This window comes from Barbatula barbatula (genome assembly GCF_947034865.1).
Source record: "Barbatula barbatula genome assembly, chromosome: 11".
Taxonomy (NCBI): Eukaryota; Metazoa; Chordata; class Actinopteri; order Cypriniformes; family Nemacheilidae; genus Barbatula; species Barbatula barbatula.
This window is the reverse complement of record NC_136774.1, coordinates 18,586,141-18,603,893: the sequence shown is the minus strand read 5'-3', so window position 1 is coordinate 18,603,893 and position 17,753 is coordinate 18,586,141. Positions and strand designations below refer to the sequence as shown.

The window sequence follows — 17,753 nt, the reverse complement described above, 5'->3', positions numbered from 1 at the left end:
AAAATCGTCCTTGTGTCCTTTTTTAAACTCCAGACGTTTGTTCTGGCATGATGTCATGTACGTCTCTTTTTTCACTTTCTTGTAACTTATTGTTAGTGTGTCACACAATCGTCAAACTTTGTGTAACAGCTACACAACCTTTAGACAGTAACTTGCTTCACGTTGAAATGGAAGTAACATTTTTGTCCAACAAGTCCAAATAAATATTCTGGGACAAAATTGTACGAATAAAAACTATCAAACATGAAATAGAATGACACTGATTGGAGGTTTGACTATTCTTTTCTCTTAGCATTTCCAAAATTTTAGCATCACTCACCATATCAGTGTCCTCAGCGTGTTCGTCTTAATGAATGGATCATGTTTTGTGTTAAAGGGTGTCGGGGGACGAGCAGTACTCTGGGAAGGGGTGAGCGGACCTAGGATGGAAGAACAAGCCTGTTGCCATCTGGACTGTTTTGCTAGCTAAATCCTAACAATTTCATTGGGATTATAGCAAGTGAGTAATCCTGCTTTCCTTTGGGTCTGCGGGAGATTACCACGGGGATTAGCCCCCACCCGATAATAAACTTTATTAAAACGCAATCGGCTTTCAAGGCCTCTTCCCTCACACACTTGGATGTTGCCTGTGCCCAGGAGGGGGTTGTGACCCCAGAGGGAGAGGATCTGAGAAGGAACTCTGAAAGACAAGGGTTTTGAAGTGTTCCAGATTATAGGCTCAGATGAAGGACACCAATGCTTGATCTTGAGCTTTAGGGTTTTCGTGGAAATCCGAGCTCCGCCCTTTTGTCCCACAACTCTGTTTGCTTGTTGCATCTCTTTTTTTTGCACTGCTGTTCTCGTTTGATGCTCGTAAATGTCTATCCACTTTTATGATTTTAAGAACTGATGATGTTGATCATCTGTGTTTAGATCAGCTGATAATACAATCGCAACATTTTCTGATGGGCTAATTTGCTTTCGTTGAAAAGTGCCAAGACCACCTTAGCGCCTTTAATTGATGGAATTGGCAGACTCGCACATCACTCCAGCTCTGACTGAACGCCTTACATTTACATTTATGCATTTGGCAGAGGCTTTTATCTAAAGCGACTTACAGTGCATTACAAGTTATATATTTTATCAGTATGTGTGTTCCCCGGGGAACAAACCCATGACTTTGCGCCGCTTACACAATGATCTACTGAACACTGGTATCCAATTCTGCTAGTGACTCAGACTGTAAACATCAGAATATATGCTTTCAGTACCCGACCAGACTTGAGTCAGGGACCTGTGCCATGAGGAGATAGGAACAATAGAAACATCTCCACCCCCAACCAAAACAGCAGAAAGCAAGGGTAAAAAATCACCTTGCAGCACTGATGTTGTGTTCCATAAATTAGACAATGTTGGGTTTTATTGCCGAGGCCCTCCAACATGTTCTTTGCACGTTTATGGCCTATCAGACACTGGTATTAAAATGCTGGACAGGTTTGATTCCGCTGTCATACCACTCTGGTTTTAATAATACAATAAAGTCTCTGACACAAGCGTGCAAGGTGTGTGTTTGTGTGCGCGTGTTGACGAACTGAGAGTGAATTACTTTGGTACAGAGAAAAAGGGTTAATATATGGTTTTATATGATACTTAATGTATGCAGTGACCTCGCTGGATGTTACATTTAGCCCTGAAGTAGGAGCCAAACGGTCAGATTTTTCTTTTACAACCTCCTCTGCCACACAGTATGTTTTTTTCATGCTGTTGGGCAGAAGGCTTGAAAGTCGGCCCGAATGTTAAATAGAAAGCATTAAGTTAGGATTTGTCTTGCCAACTCTGTGGTATCTCCCATGTAGTTTGTCAAGGGAGGTTTGGCATGTTTTTTTTTATTATAGCAGTTCATGCCATATAGGGGATATTAAGGCAAATACAGCATTAACTGTTTTCTATAAAAATGTAATGCACGTAAAGCATAATACTGAGGAAGAATGTGCTTCCTTAATACAAGTTATGTAAACAACTAAATATTTATTCATTAAATAGAACTACAATAAAACAAATAACTACTATAAAACCCTGAACTACAAAAGCTGTGCACATAAATTCCATATAATGAGATCCCACAAATCTGGTTAAATGGTTTTGTTTATGTATTTAATACAAAGAGATAATATTGTTTTTTCTGGTTAAAAATAATGTATATAAATTCATAGTTGTTCATATTTTTAAAATATTTGTTTTTTATCTCACCTGGCTCAGCACAGATTTTTGGCATCTGTTACCGTTGCAGTAAATTAGGACTGCTTCTCTGCTGACCTCAGATCAGTGTTACTGCTCTTGATTTACCAGATGCAGTAAAACTTGGCTGGTAAATGTGATCTGAAAGTAGCATTTTATCCTAAAACAAACAATCTTCTCAAAACCATGCAAAATTATGTTAAAACTGTGAGTTTGGGTGGATTTCCAAGAATGTCCATGGCGTTAATAAAGTAGAATGGAGTTGTCAGCAAACACTGGAAATTAAATCACCATGGAGACCCTCAAAGATGTTAATCGGTGTCCTTTAAGCAATCTGTTTTCTGGGACGCCAGAACTCAGGATTTTTATTTTTTTATTTTATTTTGTGATTGTGTACTAGAAACACTTTAGATAAGTCATGTAACACTTAGCCTCCATGTTAGTAATTGATTACAAAAACAATGTGGACTCATGATTAAAAATAAGGCCACATATAAAATACATGGAGTGCATAACTGATCTAATAACATGAGCACTTACATTTAAAGCGTCGCATTTCTTTAGAGTTACACAAAGAACATGCATACGACCAGAATCATTATGTGACACGAGCCCACTTACATACACGTGAATAAAGGTATCGATTACTAAACCAAGTAAAAACATTAATGGGGAAAAGAGATCCTTCATTGTTTAATGGTAAGCCCAAGGTGAAGCAACGTCGCCTTTAATTGAATTTCAGGATTTACCCCGTTAGCCAATTATAATGTATTAGACTGCCTGAACGTATACCTCAGCCAGCCAGCCATTACTGTGCGGTCTGGTTTTGAAGGGACATCGTTTACAGGAAACCTGTAAAAAGAGTTTTGCGATGCGAGAAAAATAACTCCATGTTTTAAACAGTCGCACAGTGTTTTGTTCGCTTAAACAATGCCAAACGTCGTCCTTCAACTAATTACGTAAATGGACAGGAGCTGTCAGGAGACAATAACTATTCCCTAATAGAATTTGCCCCCAAGTGCAATTTAATTTTCTCGGTTGCCCTCTCTTGAGGTTTCTCTCTCTGTCTTTCCTTTGCAGGGAAAAAGAGCTTCTGACATTGATGTTCCAGCCTGAAGCTTTATTTACTCTGTACGAGGAGAGGAAAATATCAGACAGATGTAGGTAAAATGCTTACTTGAGTTTTTTAGTCTGGATTTATGAAATGAAAATTCTAGACAAACTCTTCTTCCCGCATCCTGCGAGTGCTGTTGCGCTGTCCGACCTGCGCGGTGCTGAAATTTGCATGCGGCGAGTGCGCGCTTTGGAGTTGCTCGGTAGGTCTGCTGCATGACGTTCTGTTTGCTGTGGGACTGTTGTGTGCTGCGACCAGATGTAGTGCTTCTTTTACAGACAACACATTGTTTATTTTTCGACGAAGAAAGCCTGGGAAGGAGAAACATTTGAACTACTTTTACAATACATCGCAATCCGTTTCGCTACAAAGGATGTGTCGTCGATACGCTCGTGCGGATTATTTGTTTAAGATGTTTGATGCGTAAATCGTGTATTATTGTATCATGTATATTGTTAAAAACAATTTAACTGCCTTGAATGTTTTAATGTGGGCCTTGCTAAGGAATAAAAATGAAATCAAAACACCACTGCAATGTTTCAGTTAAAATGTCAATCATTGTGATTGCGTACACTCCTAAAAATTACTATTCCGGAAAGTTTCATTGTAGTGGTAAGGTTGACAAATGTGAAAAAAGATTTAAGACACTTTGACTTGAGGTTCTTGGGGAACCAAAAACGTTTCTTCAATGGTATATTTGTTGTAAGAGTGTTGCTGAATTTGGTGTTTTTATCGTTTTTTATAATATACAAGTGTACTCAGAATATCTCATTTTTTAAAGCTTAATGACATTTTGTTGTGACACTAATCATATAAATAGCCGTGATTAAATCGTTTTTAGTGACCCAGTTTTAATGTTTGATTTGTTAAAATATAAGCTTGATTGACCCCGCTTTGGGAGATTCAGGGGTTCAAAGCTGATATATTAATGGTCGCGTGCACAGGTCTGCGTTTTTACTGAAATGATGGATCAGCATCTCCCTGATGTCAGAATGCGGATACTATGAAAGCCTGACAGTAATTAGAGGTGGCCAGGTCAGCGGCAATGGTACAGGAGTCTCACCCCTTTTTTGAGTTATACTGCACATGTCTCTCACTGTTCGGACAGGTCCCTATTATTGCATTTTATGATGGCCCATTTTATTTGAGATAGGAGTCATTGAATTTGCAAAATACCCGTGCAAGCGTGCAAAATCCCCCAGTATTCGTGGATTAATTTATTTAATCGTGTGGCAAAACATTGATGCTTTAAGAGCATTGCTCTCTGTTTAAGTAAGACTAAATTCTCATTGTTCACTTGACCATCAGCGTAATTGAATCATCTAAATAATTCGTCGTCATAATCGAAATTAAAACCAAAAGCATGGCCCGGGATGCTGCTCCGGAGAAAGAGAATCTGGAAAAACCCGGTGTGAGTGAAGCTTTAGGGCGCTTGTCTTTGCCACCTCTGAGGTGCGCTTTTTAATCATCTTGGTGATATTTGCGTTTAGCCTATAGTATGCTATATATAAATACGTTTATGAGGTATAGACATAAATAGATTTAAACGCATAAATTGAGATACAGTATATGATCACAGTAGTCTGTTGATGGCTCATACTACATGGTTGCTTATCTCTGTTCCCGGTTGAAACAACTTGGTCAGCCAACAACAATCCGGTGTCCTTCAAACAATCACGGACATTTTTTATCTGTGAAATAAATCAGGTCCACCCACCCATTTAACATTCTCAGAATGTATCATATCAATCTATCACCCCACCATCTTTATTAAAAAGAGTGTGAAGTTGATGTAAGCCCTAACTGCTTTTAGTAGGAATAGGGTAATGAGATGTCATTACAGGAATTGTAAAATAGCTCAGAAAATGGTCAGACTCAGAAACGACTGACGAGCATTTATTAATGATTATTATTGCGAATAGAATAGAAACGAAGGTGCATGCGTGCATGTGATTCTTATACAAAGACATAACATTTGTAGTTAAATACGTTCTTGAATGCATGTAATTTATAATTTTTTCTAAAATGTTATTAGTTGGAGACAATGTGATAAGTGTATTAATTAAAGTTACAGTATAGCCTATTTTCACAGCTCACGAATTTCAGTTTCGTGCATGAAACGTAAACTTTTTTGTTATTTTGTATCTGCATGTATAAATTGAAAATAATAAATGTTGTACAAACATTTTATATATTTTTTAAGGGTGCATGGGTGATGATGGCACAGGCGATGTGGCTGCGTTGCATTCTGAAAGCTTGTTTTATTTAACCTGTGAGTCAGAGCTCGCGAGCTCACAAGGAGCATTATAGTTGCCTTAAAGAGAATTGAAAGTGAAAATTGAGTTCATCTCGCTTGATCTCCGCTCCCTCCTGAGGGAGAAAAGCTAGAATGAAACGAGTCCTGTCAGGATCGACTGTGTCGAGACTGCTAATAAACAAAGTAAGATATCTCTTGCGTTCGTATTTTAGCAGCAGTTTTCTCAAATTAGGCCTTGATGCTGGACAACAGCTACTCATTTATCAATTTCTACAATTTATTTGTCCCTTTCGAAATACGGTTGTGTTATGGATTAGGCTTGTGTGTAAGAACATTCCAATACAACACATCCGTCCGAGGTGGATCTTGCAAAAATGTCGAAGCTACACCGAAATAAACTTAATTCAAAAATATGAATGTAAACATTGTTTAAGGACAATGGTTTTCTGACCACCTTGCGGTTCATAAAAGGTTCAAAAAGACCCTGGAGCGTCAAGTGACAGGAGCGAGCCTCTATTTATTATCATCCTCGTGGAGGGTCCCGCCTCCCTGGGGGGCATTTTGGAATCGTCATCCCTTCCTTATCGCTCTTCCTACTTACCTGGAGCGCCTTCCGCCCAAGTTCCCTCCTCTCTCATCCTCGCCCGGGCCTCCCATTGGCCCCCGGGGGTAGTGACGTCACAGTCGCCCCTGCAGTGTGAATGAATCAAGCGGTTGTGTGACACACAGCGAAAGAACTCGCGAAGCCGAACTCATGCGCGAGCGCCAGACAATTTCACGAGGATAACGACGGGCGCGAGGAGACTAAAAGGACACTATCCTGGGAGAAAACGACTCCGAAATTCGTATCGTTTTATGCACGTCGGAGATTTCAACACCTCCGTGTTTTAGCGTGTGCATGTGCGCGTTTGATCGGGCTGGATGAAAATGATGCAAAGCGCGGCGGTGTTGCCCAGCGAGAGCGCGGTGAAGGGTCTGCCGGACATTCTCGGAGTGCCACTGCAACGTAAGTGCTTTTCCTCTCCTTATATCGATTAGTTCATCAGAAAATTGGCAGGCCTCCTCCGGCCGTCTGCAGGCCACCACTGTGGAATAACATAGCGTTTAATTAAACTCCAGTGGGGGGAATGTTACTATGTAACTGAAACTGTCTGCATGGTTAAGACCTAGAGAATATTTGTTATTTAAAATGTATTATATATTTTATATATATTGGTTAGATTATTCATCTCTAACTGTGATGCATCATTTCATTAGATGCCAAGAATTACTACAATAATTTCACGATCAGCTGAAACTGGGGATATTTTCCTGATAATATGTACTGTTGCAATTATATTAAATGTTGTGAGACTGATGTTCTCTAATAGCTACTGTTCCCGCACAGCTGGCTGGGTCACCACGATTCAATATTTTTTACATTTAAACTCTGTTTAACGTTTTATTCTGTGTTTGATTTAGTTAAGAAATGAAAGAACGAGAAGCCAAATGAAATGTTTTTTTCCGGGTTTTATGTAACGCATTGCTTTAATGGAACAGAGCGCATCACATCTCTATTCGTTTTTATTGTCCTGACGAAATGTAGATTGTCAGACCATCCGTTATGACAACACCAGAAACATGACCATTTTATTTCAAAGAACGGAATTGCTTATTATGTTCGCATCTGGTCTTTATAAATCGCAGGTTAATCTGTGTTAGGCCTGTATAATCTGATCTCGCGATCAAGATGAAGCTTGAATTGGATCAATTCCTGACCTAATTATTCATAATCTAGAACAATGTACAGATGGAATAGCAGACCTGCAATTTTTGTATGAACTATTTCAAATCTAAAAATAAAATAATTGTATATAGAGGTTGCACGGTTGTAAAACTACGAAATTATTGGCAAAATAAAGTAACTGCATTCAAAATGATGAAAACCAATAACAAATAGGCTATTTTTATTATTTTTTAGATCGAAACAAAAATAGCCAAATGTTTACATTATGTCTCATGACTAAGCTATATTTTGACCGTCGAAAGCTTAATTTCCTTAAATGATAGTAGATTAAAAGATATTGCTACTCAACCCCCCTTTTCGTATAAATGATGGCTTAAATGGAGATTATTTTAAGAATAATCTGCCCTTGCGGTATGGATCTAAATATTAGTGTCCAAATGAACAAGGTTAGTACAACATATGGGTAATTATTCATTATTATCCTTTAGAAATAAAAGCCCATAAAGAAAGTGAGATTTAAATTAGCCTTTTGATTCACACAGTGTACATGTTCCTTGTACACGGAGAGCAGAATAAAACATTTCAGATGCATGTCGTGAAGGATTAGGCTGGGCCCAAAACACGTTTGAGAGATGTTGTCAGGAAACACATCTTTTAAGTGACTGCCTGATCAAATCATCCGAAATGAGCGTTTGAAGCTGAACAATTAGAAGGCAGTTTATGAGCGGCAACGAGTCAAGTTCATCAGGGCGCTGTTCATTCAGAACCACTGTTAGCCAGACCCGCCTTTAGTCTAAGATACTGCCTTTACAAATACATTTACATTCCCTCAAACGGCCGAGGAGGGAAACACACACTCTCATACAGGCCTACTTGCTCTGACATTTATGTCTGTACAACATACATTTGAGTGTAATTTAAGTCATTTGCTCAGCGATGTTACATGATCACTTTTATCTTGGACACGCGTTCAACCATCCTCTGGCAACACTTTCCTTTGTTAAAATTCATTTTCTCTCCAGTTATAATGAACTTAACTAAACTAAACAGAACTGAACATCGCCAACCTACTGAATCCAAGAAAACTGCACGTGTGAGAATGCGATGAGAAATTGAATGGAGGATCATAGGTCAAATATCGATATTAATAATGGCACATTAAAAACACATTGTCATGGTATTGTGATTTGAAGAAGCATATTTACCTTTTAAATAAAGCTAATTGCATTTTTTGCCTAGTTTTATAATACGTAGATTTTGGATTTGCTGTGTACCGATTGAGTCATCTTAAGCATCAATAATTTAAGTGACAGGCTGCCTCTGTTAAAGAATCGATGGACCAGTTATATGATTTTAATCTCAATGTCTTCTTGTCCTCGCCTGTTCTTTTGTGAGATATTGATTATTTACCATTAAATGGACATCTTTCCTCACCTGTCCACGACTTACCTGTTAACCGTTCCATTGTTGTTCCAAAAGCAAATACGATTTTTAGACTCATGGAAACGATGCTTGCAAGAAATTAGTTTTTGGTTTCACAACAACCGTTGACTTCTAAACAGAAAGGGCTATTTATAACAAAGTACACAATTATTTAGTAACATTTCAACTGCATTACAATATTAGATATACAATTAATGTGAGGATATTGTTAGTCGCACCTTGACTTATATCATTTTCGTTGTCATTGTCATATTTTCTGTTTCTGTTTAAATTTTTAAACTTTTTAATAAAACTGAAATAGTAAAAATATTCTATAGATTTTGCCTGTATAATATAGGGAAATATACATATATATTACAACAGTTTCGGTAATATATATATTTCGTAAAAATATATAAGCAAACTGTAATTTCTGTCTCTTTAAGATGAATGTAAAGTGATACTATTTTTATTTAATATGCTTTATAGCTGTTTAAATTATATTCAATTTATATGTTATTCAAAGAGACTGTTCCAGTAGTTCAATGACGTTCTGTTAACCGCGCGAAGGTTGTGGATTCGATTCTACAGGACGCGTGTACAGTTAAATTATATAGAATTTACTGTAAATCGTTTTGATAAAAAAATGTAATAATAACATATTATACAATATTATTTATATTTATTATAAATGAAGGGTTTGGTTCCAAAATAAGATAACTGTACCTAAAAAATCTTGTTTTTATAATGTGTCAGTTATCTGCATTTTCTTGTTATTATGGCTTAAATCTAAACCAACCAATTGCAGTTTAATTGATATCAATTGGAATGCACAATACAAAAACATGATTTAATTTTTTTTTATTTTGCAACCAAACTCTTCACAATAGGCCTCATATTTAATAAATATATCCTAATAAAATTCCCCCAATGCACCTTTTCTCTTTTCCAGAGATCCCTCAGTGTGCAGGCTGCAGTCAGCACATCTTAGATAAGTTTATTCTGAAGGTGTTGGATCGCCACTGGCACTCCAAGTGTCTCAAGTGCGCCGACTGTCACGCGCTTCTGGCAGACAAATGTTTCTCGCGCGCAGGGAACGTCTACTGCAAAGACGATTTTTTCAAGTAAGTACATGTCCTCCTGTTCTCAGATGACTCTATTATACAGATAGCAATGTTTACTCAGCATTTTTGAAACAATTATGAAGAAAAGTAGGCTACTTACAGTGTGTAGAGATATTGGCTGATGTCAGATACAGCGTTCTGTATTTTAAGCATCTGATTCTATTTTCAATCTTGTTTATTAAATTATATTGCGTTAAACAACTTATATTTTCTTGATAAAGGCAAAAAAGTGCTATTGTAATGAAATCATATAAGTAAATAACAATACAGGCATTTACTTATATAATATTGAATGTATCCTATTTGATATTATTGGTTAACGGGACAGTTTTATAGCTCTTTATTATGATATATGTGGTGAGACATGTCATTTAATTTCTGTTTGCCATCTTTTGATGAAGGTCTTTTTCAGTAATTCAATACTACAATTATAATGTCACGTGATTTGACCATGAGTGGATATGACAGAACTAAAACCTGCTTCACTTTAAAAACTGTCCCAGCTCAGAAGTCGGTATGTTGCCAAATTCATTCAATGGGAAATTCAATTCCCATTCTGGAACTCAAGGAAGCAACTTTGCAATTTGCCTTTTATTCACTTCCCCGCGTCTTTCATTCCTTGTTTCTTTTATTTTTTATTTCCTTTGTTTTTCCTCTTTGCTTTCTTTTTACGATTTGATTTTCCCCGTGGCTTTAAGGCGGAGAATTAGGTTTGACTTTTATCCAAAACAGGATCAGTAGTGGCTTTTACCAAATCACGTTTGAGCGGTTTTAATGTCACGGGTTTCAATGAGACCTAAAATGCTAGCAAGACTCAGAGTGGAGGCTAACTTTATTAGCAAGCCCATAGGGACTAAAGAAGGGATTTTAATGTGAAGGCCGCCGTGGTGCTGAGCATGACGAAAAGGGGGATGGAGGGAATAGCAAGGGTTGCGGAGGGGGTTGCTTTACGTTAATGTTGCAAAAACTTCACCTTGGTTAAGTAAAAGGAGAGTTTATTTAGCAGTATTCACATTGTGATTTACAGCCTATTCTGACTCTGTGGTTTATGAGCTGTTCTGTATGTGCCGTTAAAGTGGGCTCTCTCTCTCTCCTGTGAATCTGTCTGCTTTTCCTACATTGATCAAGACCATTTGTCAACCACAGGGCCAAAAAAAGCACAAACAAAGCTACATTAAACAGCATTCTGTTGTTTTCTGACACATCATTTTTCTTTTATGGAAAGAATTGAAAAATAAAATAGCCATGGGTACAAAAACAGGGGTTACACAATTATATTGATGTTCAAGACTGTCCTTGAATTTCAATAAAACTGCTGTCTCTGTCTGCACCTGTAGGCGTTTCGGGACAAAATGTGCCTCGTGCCAGCAAGGGATCCCCCCAACACAGGTGGTCAGAAAAGCTCAGGACTTTGTCTACCACCTTCACTGCTTCGCCTGTGTAATGTGCAGCAGACAGCTGGCCACGGGAGATGAGTTTTACCTCATGGAGGACGGAAGACTCGTGTGCAAGGAGGACTATGAAACAGCCAAACAAAATGGTGAGCTATTGTCTTCAGCCATGGCTTCATGAGCAATCAATAGGGATTCAGGAGCAGATGTTTAACTGACCTGTTATCTGCAAATATTTTAGTTAAAATGTACTCTTTCCAGGACTTTCATCAGAATGTATGTTTTTGACATTCACAAAATCCTGATCACGTCAATATTAAGCCAGTAGAAGGTTCATTTTTGTTTAAGCAAGGCTCTGCTCAAAAAGAGGCCTTTTATCTAAAGAATCTGCCTATGAATCATTTTCTTTAGAAAACCAAAAAATCAGATAGTAATGGGAAAGCAGCCAACAAGTGCCCAGCATGAATTTTGTCAATACTGTTTAAAAGTGTCCCAGAATGCACTTCCTGAAGTTGCTGAAGAGAATGCAGAAAATCATATATATCATTGAGAAAAAACGTGTCTCTGAAAAAAAGAAATTATATTTAGTTAAACTTTTTATCCACTAAATATTCTTAGAGTTCAATGATGGTGTTCTATAGGTTTGATGATTTTATTAGTCTTGGAACGGTTTCAGCGGCAAAAACAAAGGCTGTGTGGCACAAACCTAACTTCCGGTAGACCTCCACAAAGAATCAATAACTGTTGAGTAGTTTTAATTTAATTTAATTACAATTACCATATACAATAAAATATTTGTATAAATACATATTATTATTACATTATAACCAAACGCAGACTGGAAGTTAACCTTGGGCCAGTGCATGCATGCGATGAAACCCTATAGAGATACTTTTAACGATAAAGGTACTTTAAAAGGTTCTTCACAGTGATGCGGAACATTTTTGCTGTGCTGAAAAACCATTCCTCAAAGGATTATAATTACATTTTAATGGCATTTTATCCTATAAATGACTTTGCACTACAACGACTATTCTTTAATGTTCTTTATAGAAAAATATAGCCATAAATGTTTCTTCTGTGGCATCGTGTAGCACCTTAGCACCTCATTGTATCCTTTTAGTCTAGCTGCTGCATGCTGTCTTTATATTTATACTGTAGTTACAGGTACACAGTCACTGGGACCTTACGATTGGATTTTCTGTCCCAATTGGAAATCATTGTGACAGCTTAGGTGTGGAGGCGTTATTAACTCGTTCTTTTACAGTCATAGTGAGACACTGAAAGATCAGAGTAGGCAACAGGATGGTAGTAAGGAGACAAAATTATCATTAACTGCAGTCTCATGGGGTCTCAGTGTCTGGCGTATTAAGTCTCTCTGTGATCTGACCTCTCATGGATCTGCTTCTGAAAGCCCCTCACGCCGTATTTATGGAGATTTCTGTGGGCTGTTGATTGATTATATTAAGTGATGCAATGCACTTTTACGGTAGGGCCCCAATAACTCGCACTGGCGTGCCGTTCTCCAGAGAGATTTATTCCCTCTTCCGGCACTGCGTGACAGTTTCAGGGAAAGTATCGACTGCCACGTGTGAGCACTTTCACTCGAAGCGTCTCAAACTCTTCTTTACCTGAATCTCTCTGTAGATGAGTTATGTTTTGTACAATGTTTGGAGAACTTTTTTGGAGGTTTGCTTTATAGAATTTCATTTTACTTGACAAATCCATGAGGTTAAAATAAAATCAATAACTTATGTAATAAACATTTTGTATCTGTTGTTGTAGATGATTCTGAAACGGGAGCAAAACGTCCGCGGACCACCATCACAGCCAAACAGTTGGAGACACTCAAAAGCGCCTATAAGAACTCGCCAAAGCCAGCGAGACATGTGCGTGAGCAGCTCTCCTCAGAAACAGGCCTAGACATGAGAGTTGTGCAGGTGAGTCTATGAGCAGATAGAAAAATTATTTCTATAATTACGTAAAAAAATTATTACGTGAATCCAAGTCAGTTTTATTAAATATGGTCAAATATAACTAGCTTGGCAGTTGATCTGTAGTTCCCAACATGCTTTGTATCTGACTGCATTAGAAGGTTGATTTATAGAGTTTTGGTATTTTTTGGGTTATTATTAAGTTTGGGTTTTTTAAGTTGGTTTACCATTGTTCAGAAGAGCAGTGCTTGTGCCCTGGCGGAGGGAGGAACGATAGTAGTCATGAAGTGAGGAACTGTGCTAATGCCAGTACAGAGACCACCAGTCTCTTCTTACTTGACAATCTATGTTGTAAAAAATAGTATATTTCAATATGAAAGATTTGTGAAGTTTGACTAAGACACTTTTTGTTCAGCGTATTTTTTTCCCCCTTAAATAAAACTTACATGATATTTTAACAAAAACTAAATGTATTTAAAAAATGTAAGTGAGATTGTTACAAGGATTTCATTAAGTAAATTCTACATTTTCAGTGTATTTGGTGCTTTTTATTTTTTTGCCATGAATCATTTTTATTAGTAAACCTTTGTGCTTATCACTGGATTTTTGCAAATATCTAACCATTAAAAATACTTTTAAAAGTCGAGTTCAGACATCTGAGGTTTCAGAAGAACAACAATGAACTGTTTCTCTTACTGTATATAGAAATGTAAAAAAAATAATAGACTTGCTTCTCAACCTTTTTTCTCACATTCCAAAAATCTCATGAGATTCCTCTCTAAAGTTTCTGTAGAAATCTCTCAATTATAATCATCCCCTTTAATAACCCTTCATACTGCATTATACATAAAGGCTATAAGTAAAGTGTTACCGAAATCTCAACAACTTCAGAGGCGGATTTTACAGATTTCTAAAGAAAATGTAGGAAAAAGTTGATATTTGAATGAAACATTACTTAGAATGACATTAACTATGCAATATTATATATGAGAAGAACTTTCCTTTGAGTCTGAGACTGAGTTTTTTGTCCACATGGAAGGTATGGTTTCAAAACAGACGAGCAAAAGAGAAGCGTCTAAAAAAGGATGCAGGTCGCCATCGCTGGGGTCAGTTCTACAAAAGTGTGAAACGCAATCGAGGGTCCAGTAAAACAGAGAAGGAAAGCTCAGCGGATGACGCTGGACTCAGCGACAGTGAGCTTAGTTTTAGAGGTGAGTCTGTTTACAAGCCTAAAATCTCCCATAATCCTTCTGCCTCTTACTTATATTATTGTCTCAAAGTTTTATTTTCTCTCCCTCTCTTTGAACACTTTTCATTTCCCTCCCTGCATTCAATTCCCTTTTATTTGACAAATATGCTATTTGGTGGAATGGATTGTGTGGAATATTCAAATGAGGTTTTTAGTTCAAGCAGTGTCTTTTATAATTATTTCATTTTTGTCAGCCTGTTTTGAGAACTCAGAGCCGCTTTCAAACGGAGGCAGTGTTTACGAGATATGAAAGCAGCGACGTGTAAACTATAAAATTGGTGAAGCTTTTAGTCAATTAGAGAGGAAGTGAACACGGCCTTCGTTGTTTTTTAAAAGAACACAGAAGATTCTAGAGAACACAGAGTGATTCTGTATTGTGAGTCCATGTGCATTCAGAGAAATGCTGTGTCTGAGGATCTCAACCTTACACATTTCCAGAAGTCTAGAATCTCTTCAGACTAGTGCTGGCCTACACTTTTGCAAATGGAATATTTATGAGGTTGTTGTCATAACCGCAATTTTCAATTTTTTTAATGTGTTTATTGGTACGAGCCACCTGGCATCAAAGAGTATATTGTGCATCAGGTCGTATAAGGGAAGCCTCAGGACTGATCTAAAAGAAAAACATGTGGATGTAATAACTGCCAATATAACATCTGTGCATATATAAATGTTTCTCTTAAGGTAAACTAAACTCAACTAATCTTAAAACTGATGTTGTCTTTCAATTCTCGAACAGAAGACCAAATCCTGTCAGACCTGGGTCACACTAACAGCTTGTATGGAAGCGTTGGGGACGTCACCAATGGCAACATGCTGAATGGCAGCTTTTCACTGGAGGGGGGTGGGCAGCCCTACCATGACCTGCGGGCAGGAAGTCCCTACGGCCTGCCACAGTCTCCCTCGTCCATCACCTCTCTACCGGGCCACACCCCGCTGCTCAACAATTTAGGCTTCAACATAGACGGCATCATGGGTCCGGGCAGTCAGGCCAATGTTGGTCAAGCATTGAGAGCCATGGCCGGGGGACCCACCTCTGACCTGTCAACCGGAAGCAGCACAGGCTACCCAGACTTCCCCACCAGCCCTGCCTCCTGGCTCGATGAGATGGACCATTCTCAGTTTTGAGGTCAGAGGTTATGGTTGAAGGTCATGTGATTTGCTTTCAAGGACACAGTGGAAATGTGAAGATTTTATGGACATCTGAAAGGACAGTGTTTGTGTGGCAAGGGTATTCAGTATGCCTCAATATTAAACCAGCTGTCGCCCACCTGAACATGGGCGGCTTGACGTTGACACTGTTCTGAGCAACCCGTCATGTAAAGTTCGCACTGTATCATAATTTTTTATTTATATTTTTTCATTGTTCTCGAAACTGGATTGGACGATTTCCAGCATGAAATAGCGTGCAGGTGAGAAAGGCACTGCACTTGCCATTGAAAACCCTTAACCTCTCCATCATTTACAGAGCGCCATGCTGACCGCTCACCTTTCCAGCAGCTTTGACTCTAGAAGTATCTTTCCCATTTATTTTCCTCATAAGTATTTTACAAAGATTCTTGTTTAAAGTAGAACGTTACAAACTTGAATTTAAAATGAGAAAAAAAATCTGTTTCTCTATGAAGAAAATGAATGGGATAAACCCGACTGTTGTGCTGTACACTAAAAACACAATCAAGATCAGCCACGTTTTTTTTAGAACAGGGGGTCTGTGCATGTTTCTGACTGAGGATGAAACCAGTTCACATTAGGAGCCTTCGAAATGATAACGCACTTTATGTTCATCCTCGACTGCACACGGCAGACTGAATACAAGAGAAGAGAGGCGTGCACCAAGCAAGGAGAGATATTTAAACAAGAGGCACAAGTGTATCTTTCCTACTTACAAGGGTTTGGGATTTTAATGGTTTTGACTGACTCAGTTTCTAAACAGCTCTAATGGAGATGATGCTTCACATTAGCAACATCAGAGGTCTGAAGATAAAGATTATTTTTAATAAGGATGAATCCGCATGCACTGCTCTAAAATTTCATATTGATCTCTGTTTGTTCCCAATGTCACTAGTCGTTGCTCCGTGAGAAAAGACTGATGTGTTAGAATGTCATTTATTTCAGAGCAGTGGATTTCTGACCCTTAATTTCACAAAATATGCGCGTCTTCATTTTTAAAAGTGGACCGAGCCAGAACAGACTGAAGTACATTTCAGGTCAGACCACAAGATTATTAACAAACAAACCTGTGAAAGGGAACATTTACAATGTTATTTTTTTATTTTTTTACAGCCATGGTGAAGTGTTATTTATTCTTGTCATGTCAATGTCAATATTATTATTAAGAGTTGATTCATGGGGAAAAGGATGATAAATTATCAAATATAAAACTGGTGATACAATTATTAAAATGGGAAAGGTTTCATTTTTATTTTATCATTGTTTATACCAAATTTGTACCGGTATAGTGGTACACAGGAGAAAGATGACCGATGCAGACGTGTTAACATAAGCTAAAAAAGAGCAACATGAAAAAAGAAAAATAACCATCCAGAATTGTTTTTGTTTGTTGTTGAATCTGAGTTGCCTCTGAACTACTGAGTCTTAACGGCTGTAAATTTTGTAAAGTCTCAAAGTGTCGACAGTCTTGTTTCACGAGCACTATTTATTGCTATGGGTCTTTGAAAAAAGAGCACTGAATTTAGTCCTATATGCCTTCTGTCTAATGGTATGAATTGTGTACAGTCAAATCTATATGGAGAAATAAAACCGAATTGTCTTTGGGTTACTGAATTGTCTCTTTCGTCCTTGACACGATATAGGCAAAAAGCTTGATGCAATCAATATCTATGGTTTTGTGTTTAACAACAAGTGCATGGTTTGCAATTCTCATTTAATTTGCATATCCACATTTTACAAGCTCTTACTGATGTCACCATGTTTAATGATGTCATCTGGATGACATCAGTCATTTGCAGGCATCAAACCTAAAATAATGAAACCACTGGTTAAAATGGACTGGCTTCATTTGAATCATTTTTATTATTTACCCTGCTCACGACGTCACAAGCATCATCCACATTATTTGATGCCTTTGAAAATAGTACTTTATGGCAACTGCCATTTGTCCTTATAGTAACCAAACACAAAAGGTTCTCATTTCAGGGACAGAATTTATGCAAATCCAACCACACACAAATATGCCAAACTTTCAACAGCAGCACAGCTGTTCACTAGCTCCTTCTGCTTTCATAGACTTTAGCAGATTGCTGTTATGCACAGTCAAACATTCTTTAATCCCCTAAATGTTACATCATTGTAAACTGTA

The 17,753-nt window shown here is 37.8% G+C and overlaps 1 protein-coding gene across 1 annotated transcript; it reads left to right on the top strand.

Annotated features, from left to right (window-relative positions):
- The first annotated feature begins 6,311 nt into the window (after window positions 1-6,311).
- lhx4 (LIM homeobox 4) lies at window positions 6,312-17,216 on the top strand. Its single transcript, XM_079466840.1, has 6 exons — window positions 6,312-6,594; window positions 9,689-9,860; window positions 11,198-11,400; window positions 13,037-13,191; window positions 14,225-14,396; window positions 15,174-17,216. Exons 1-6 carry the CDS (start codon window positions 6,510-6,512, stop codon window positions 15,560-15,562), a joined length of 1,176 nt encoding a protein of 391 aa, XP_079322966.1. The 5' UTR covers window positions 6,312-6,509; the 3' UTR covers window positions 15,563-17,216.
- The last annotated feature ends 537 nt before the right edge of the window (window positions 17,217-17,753 follow it).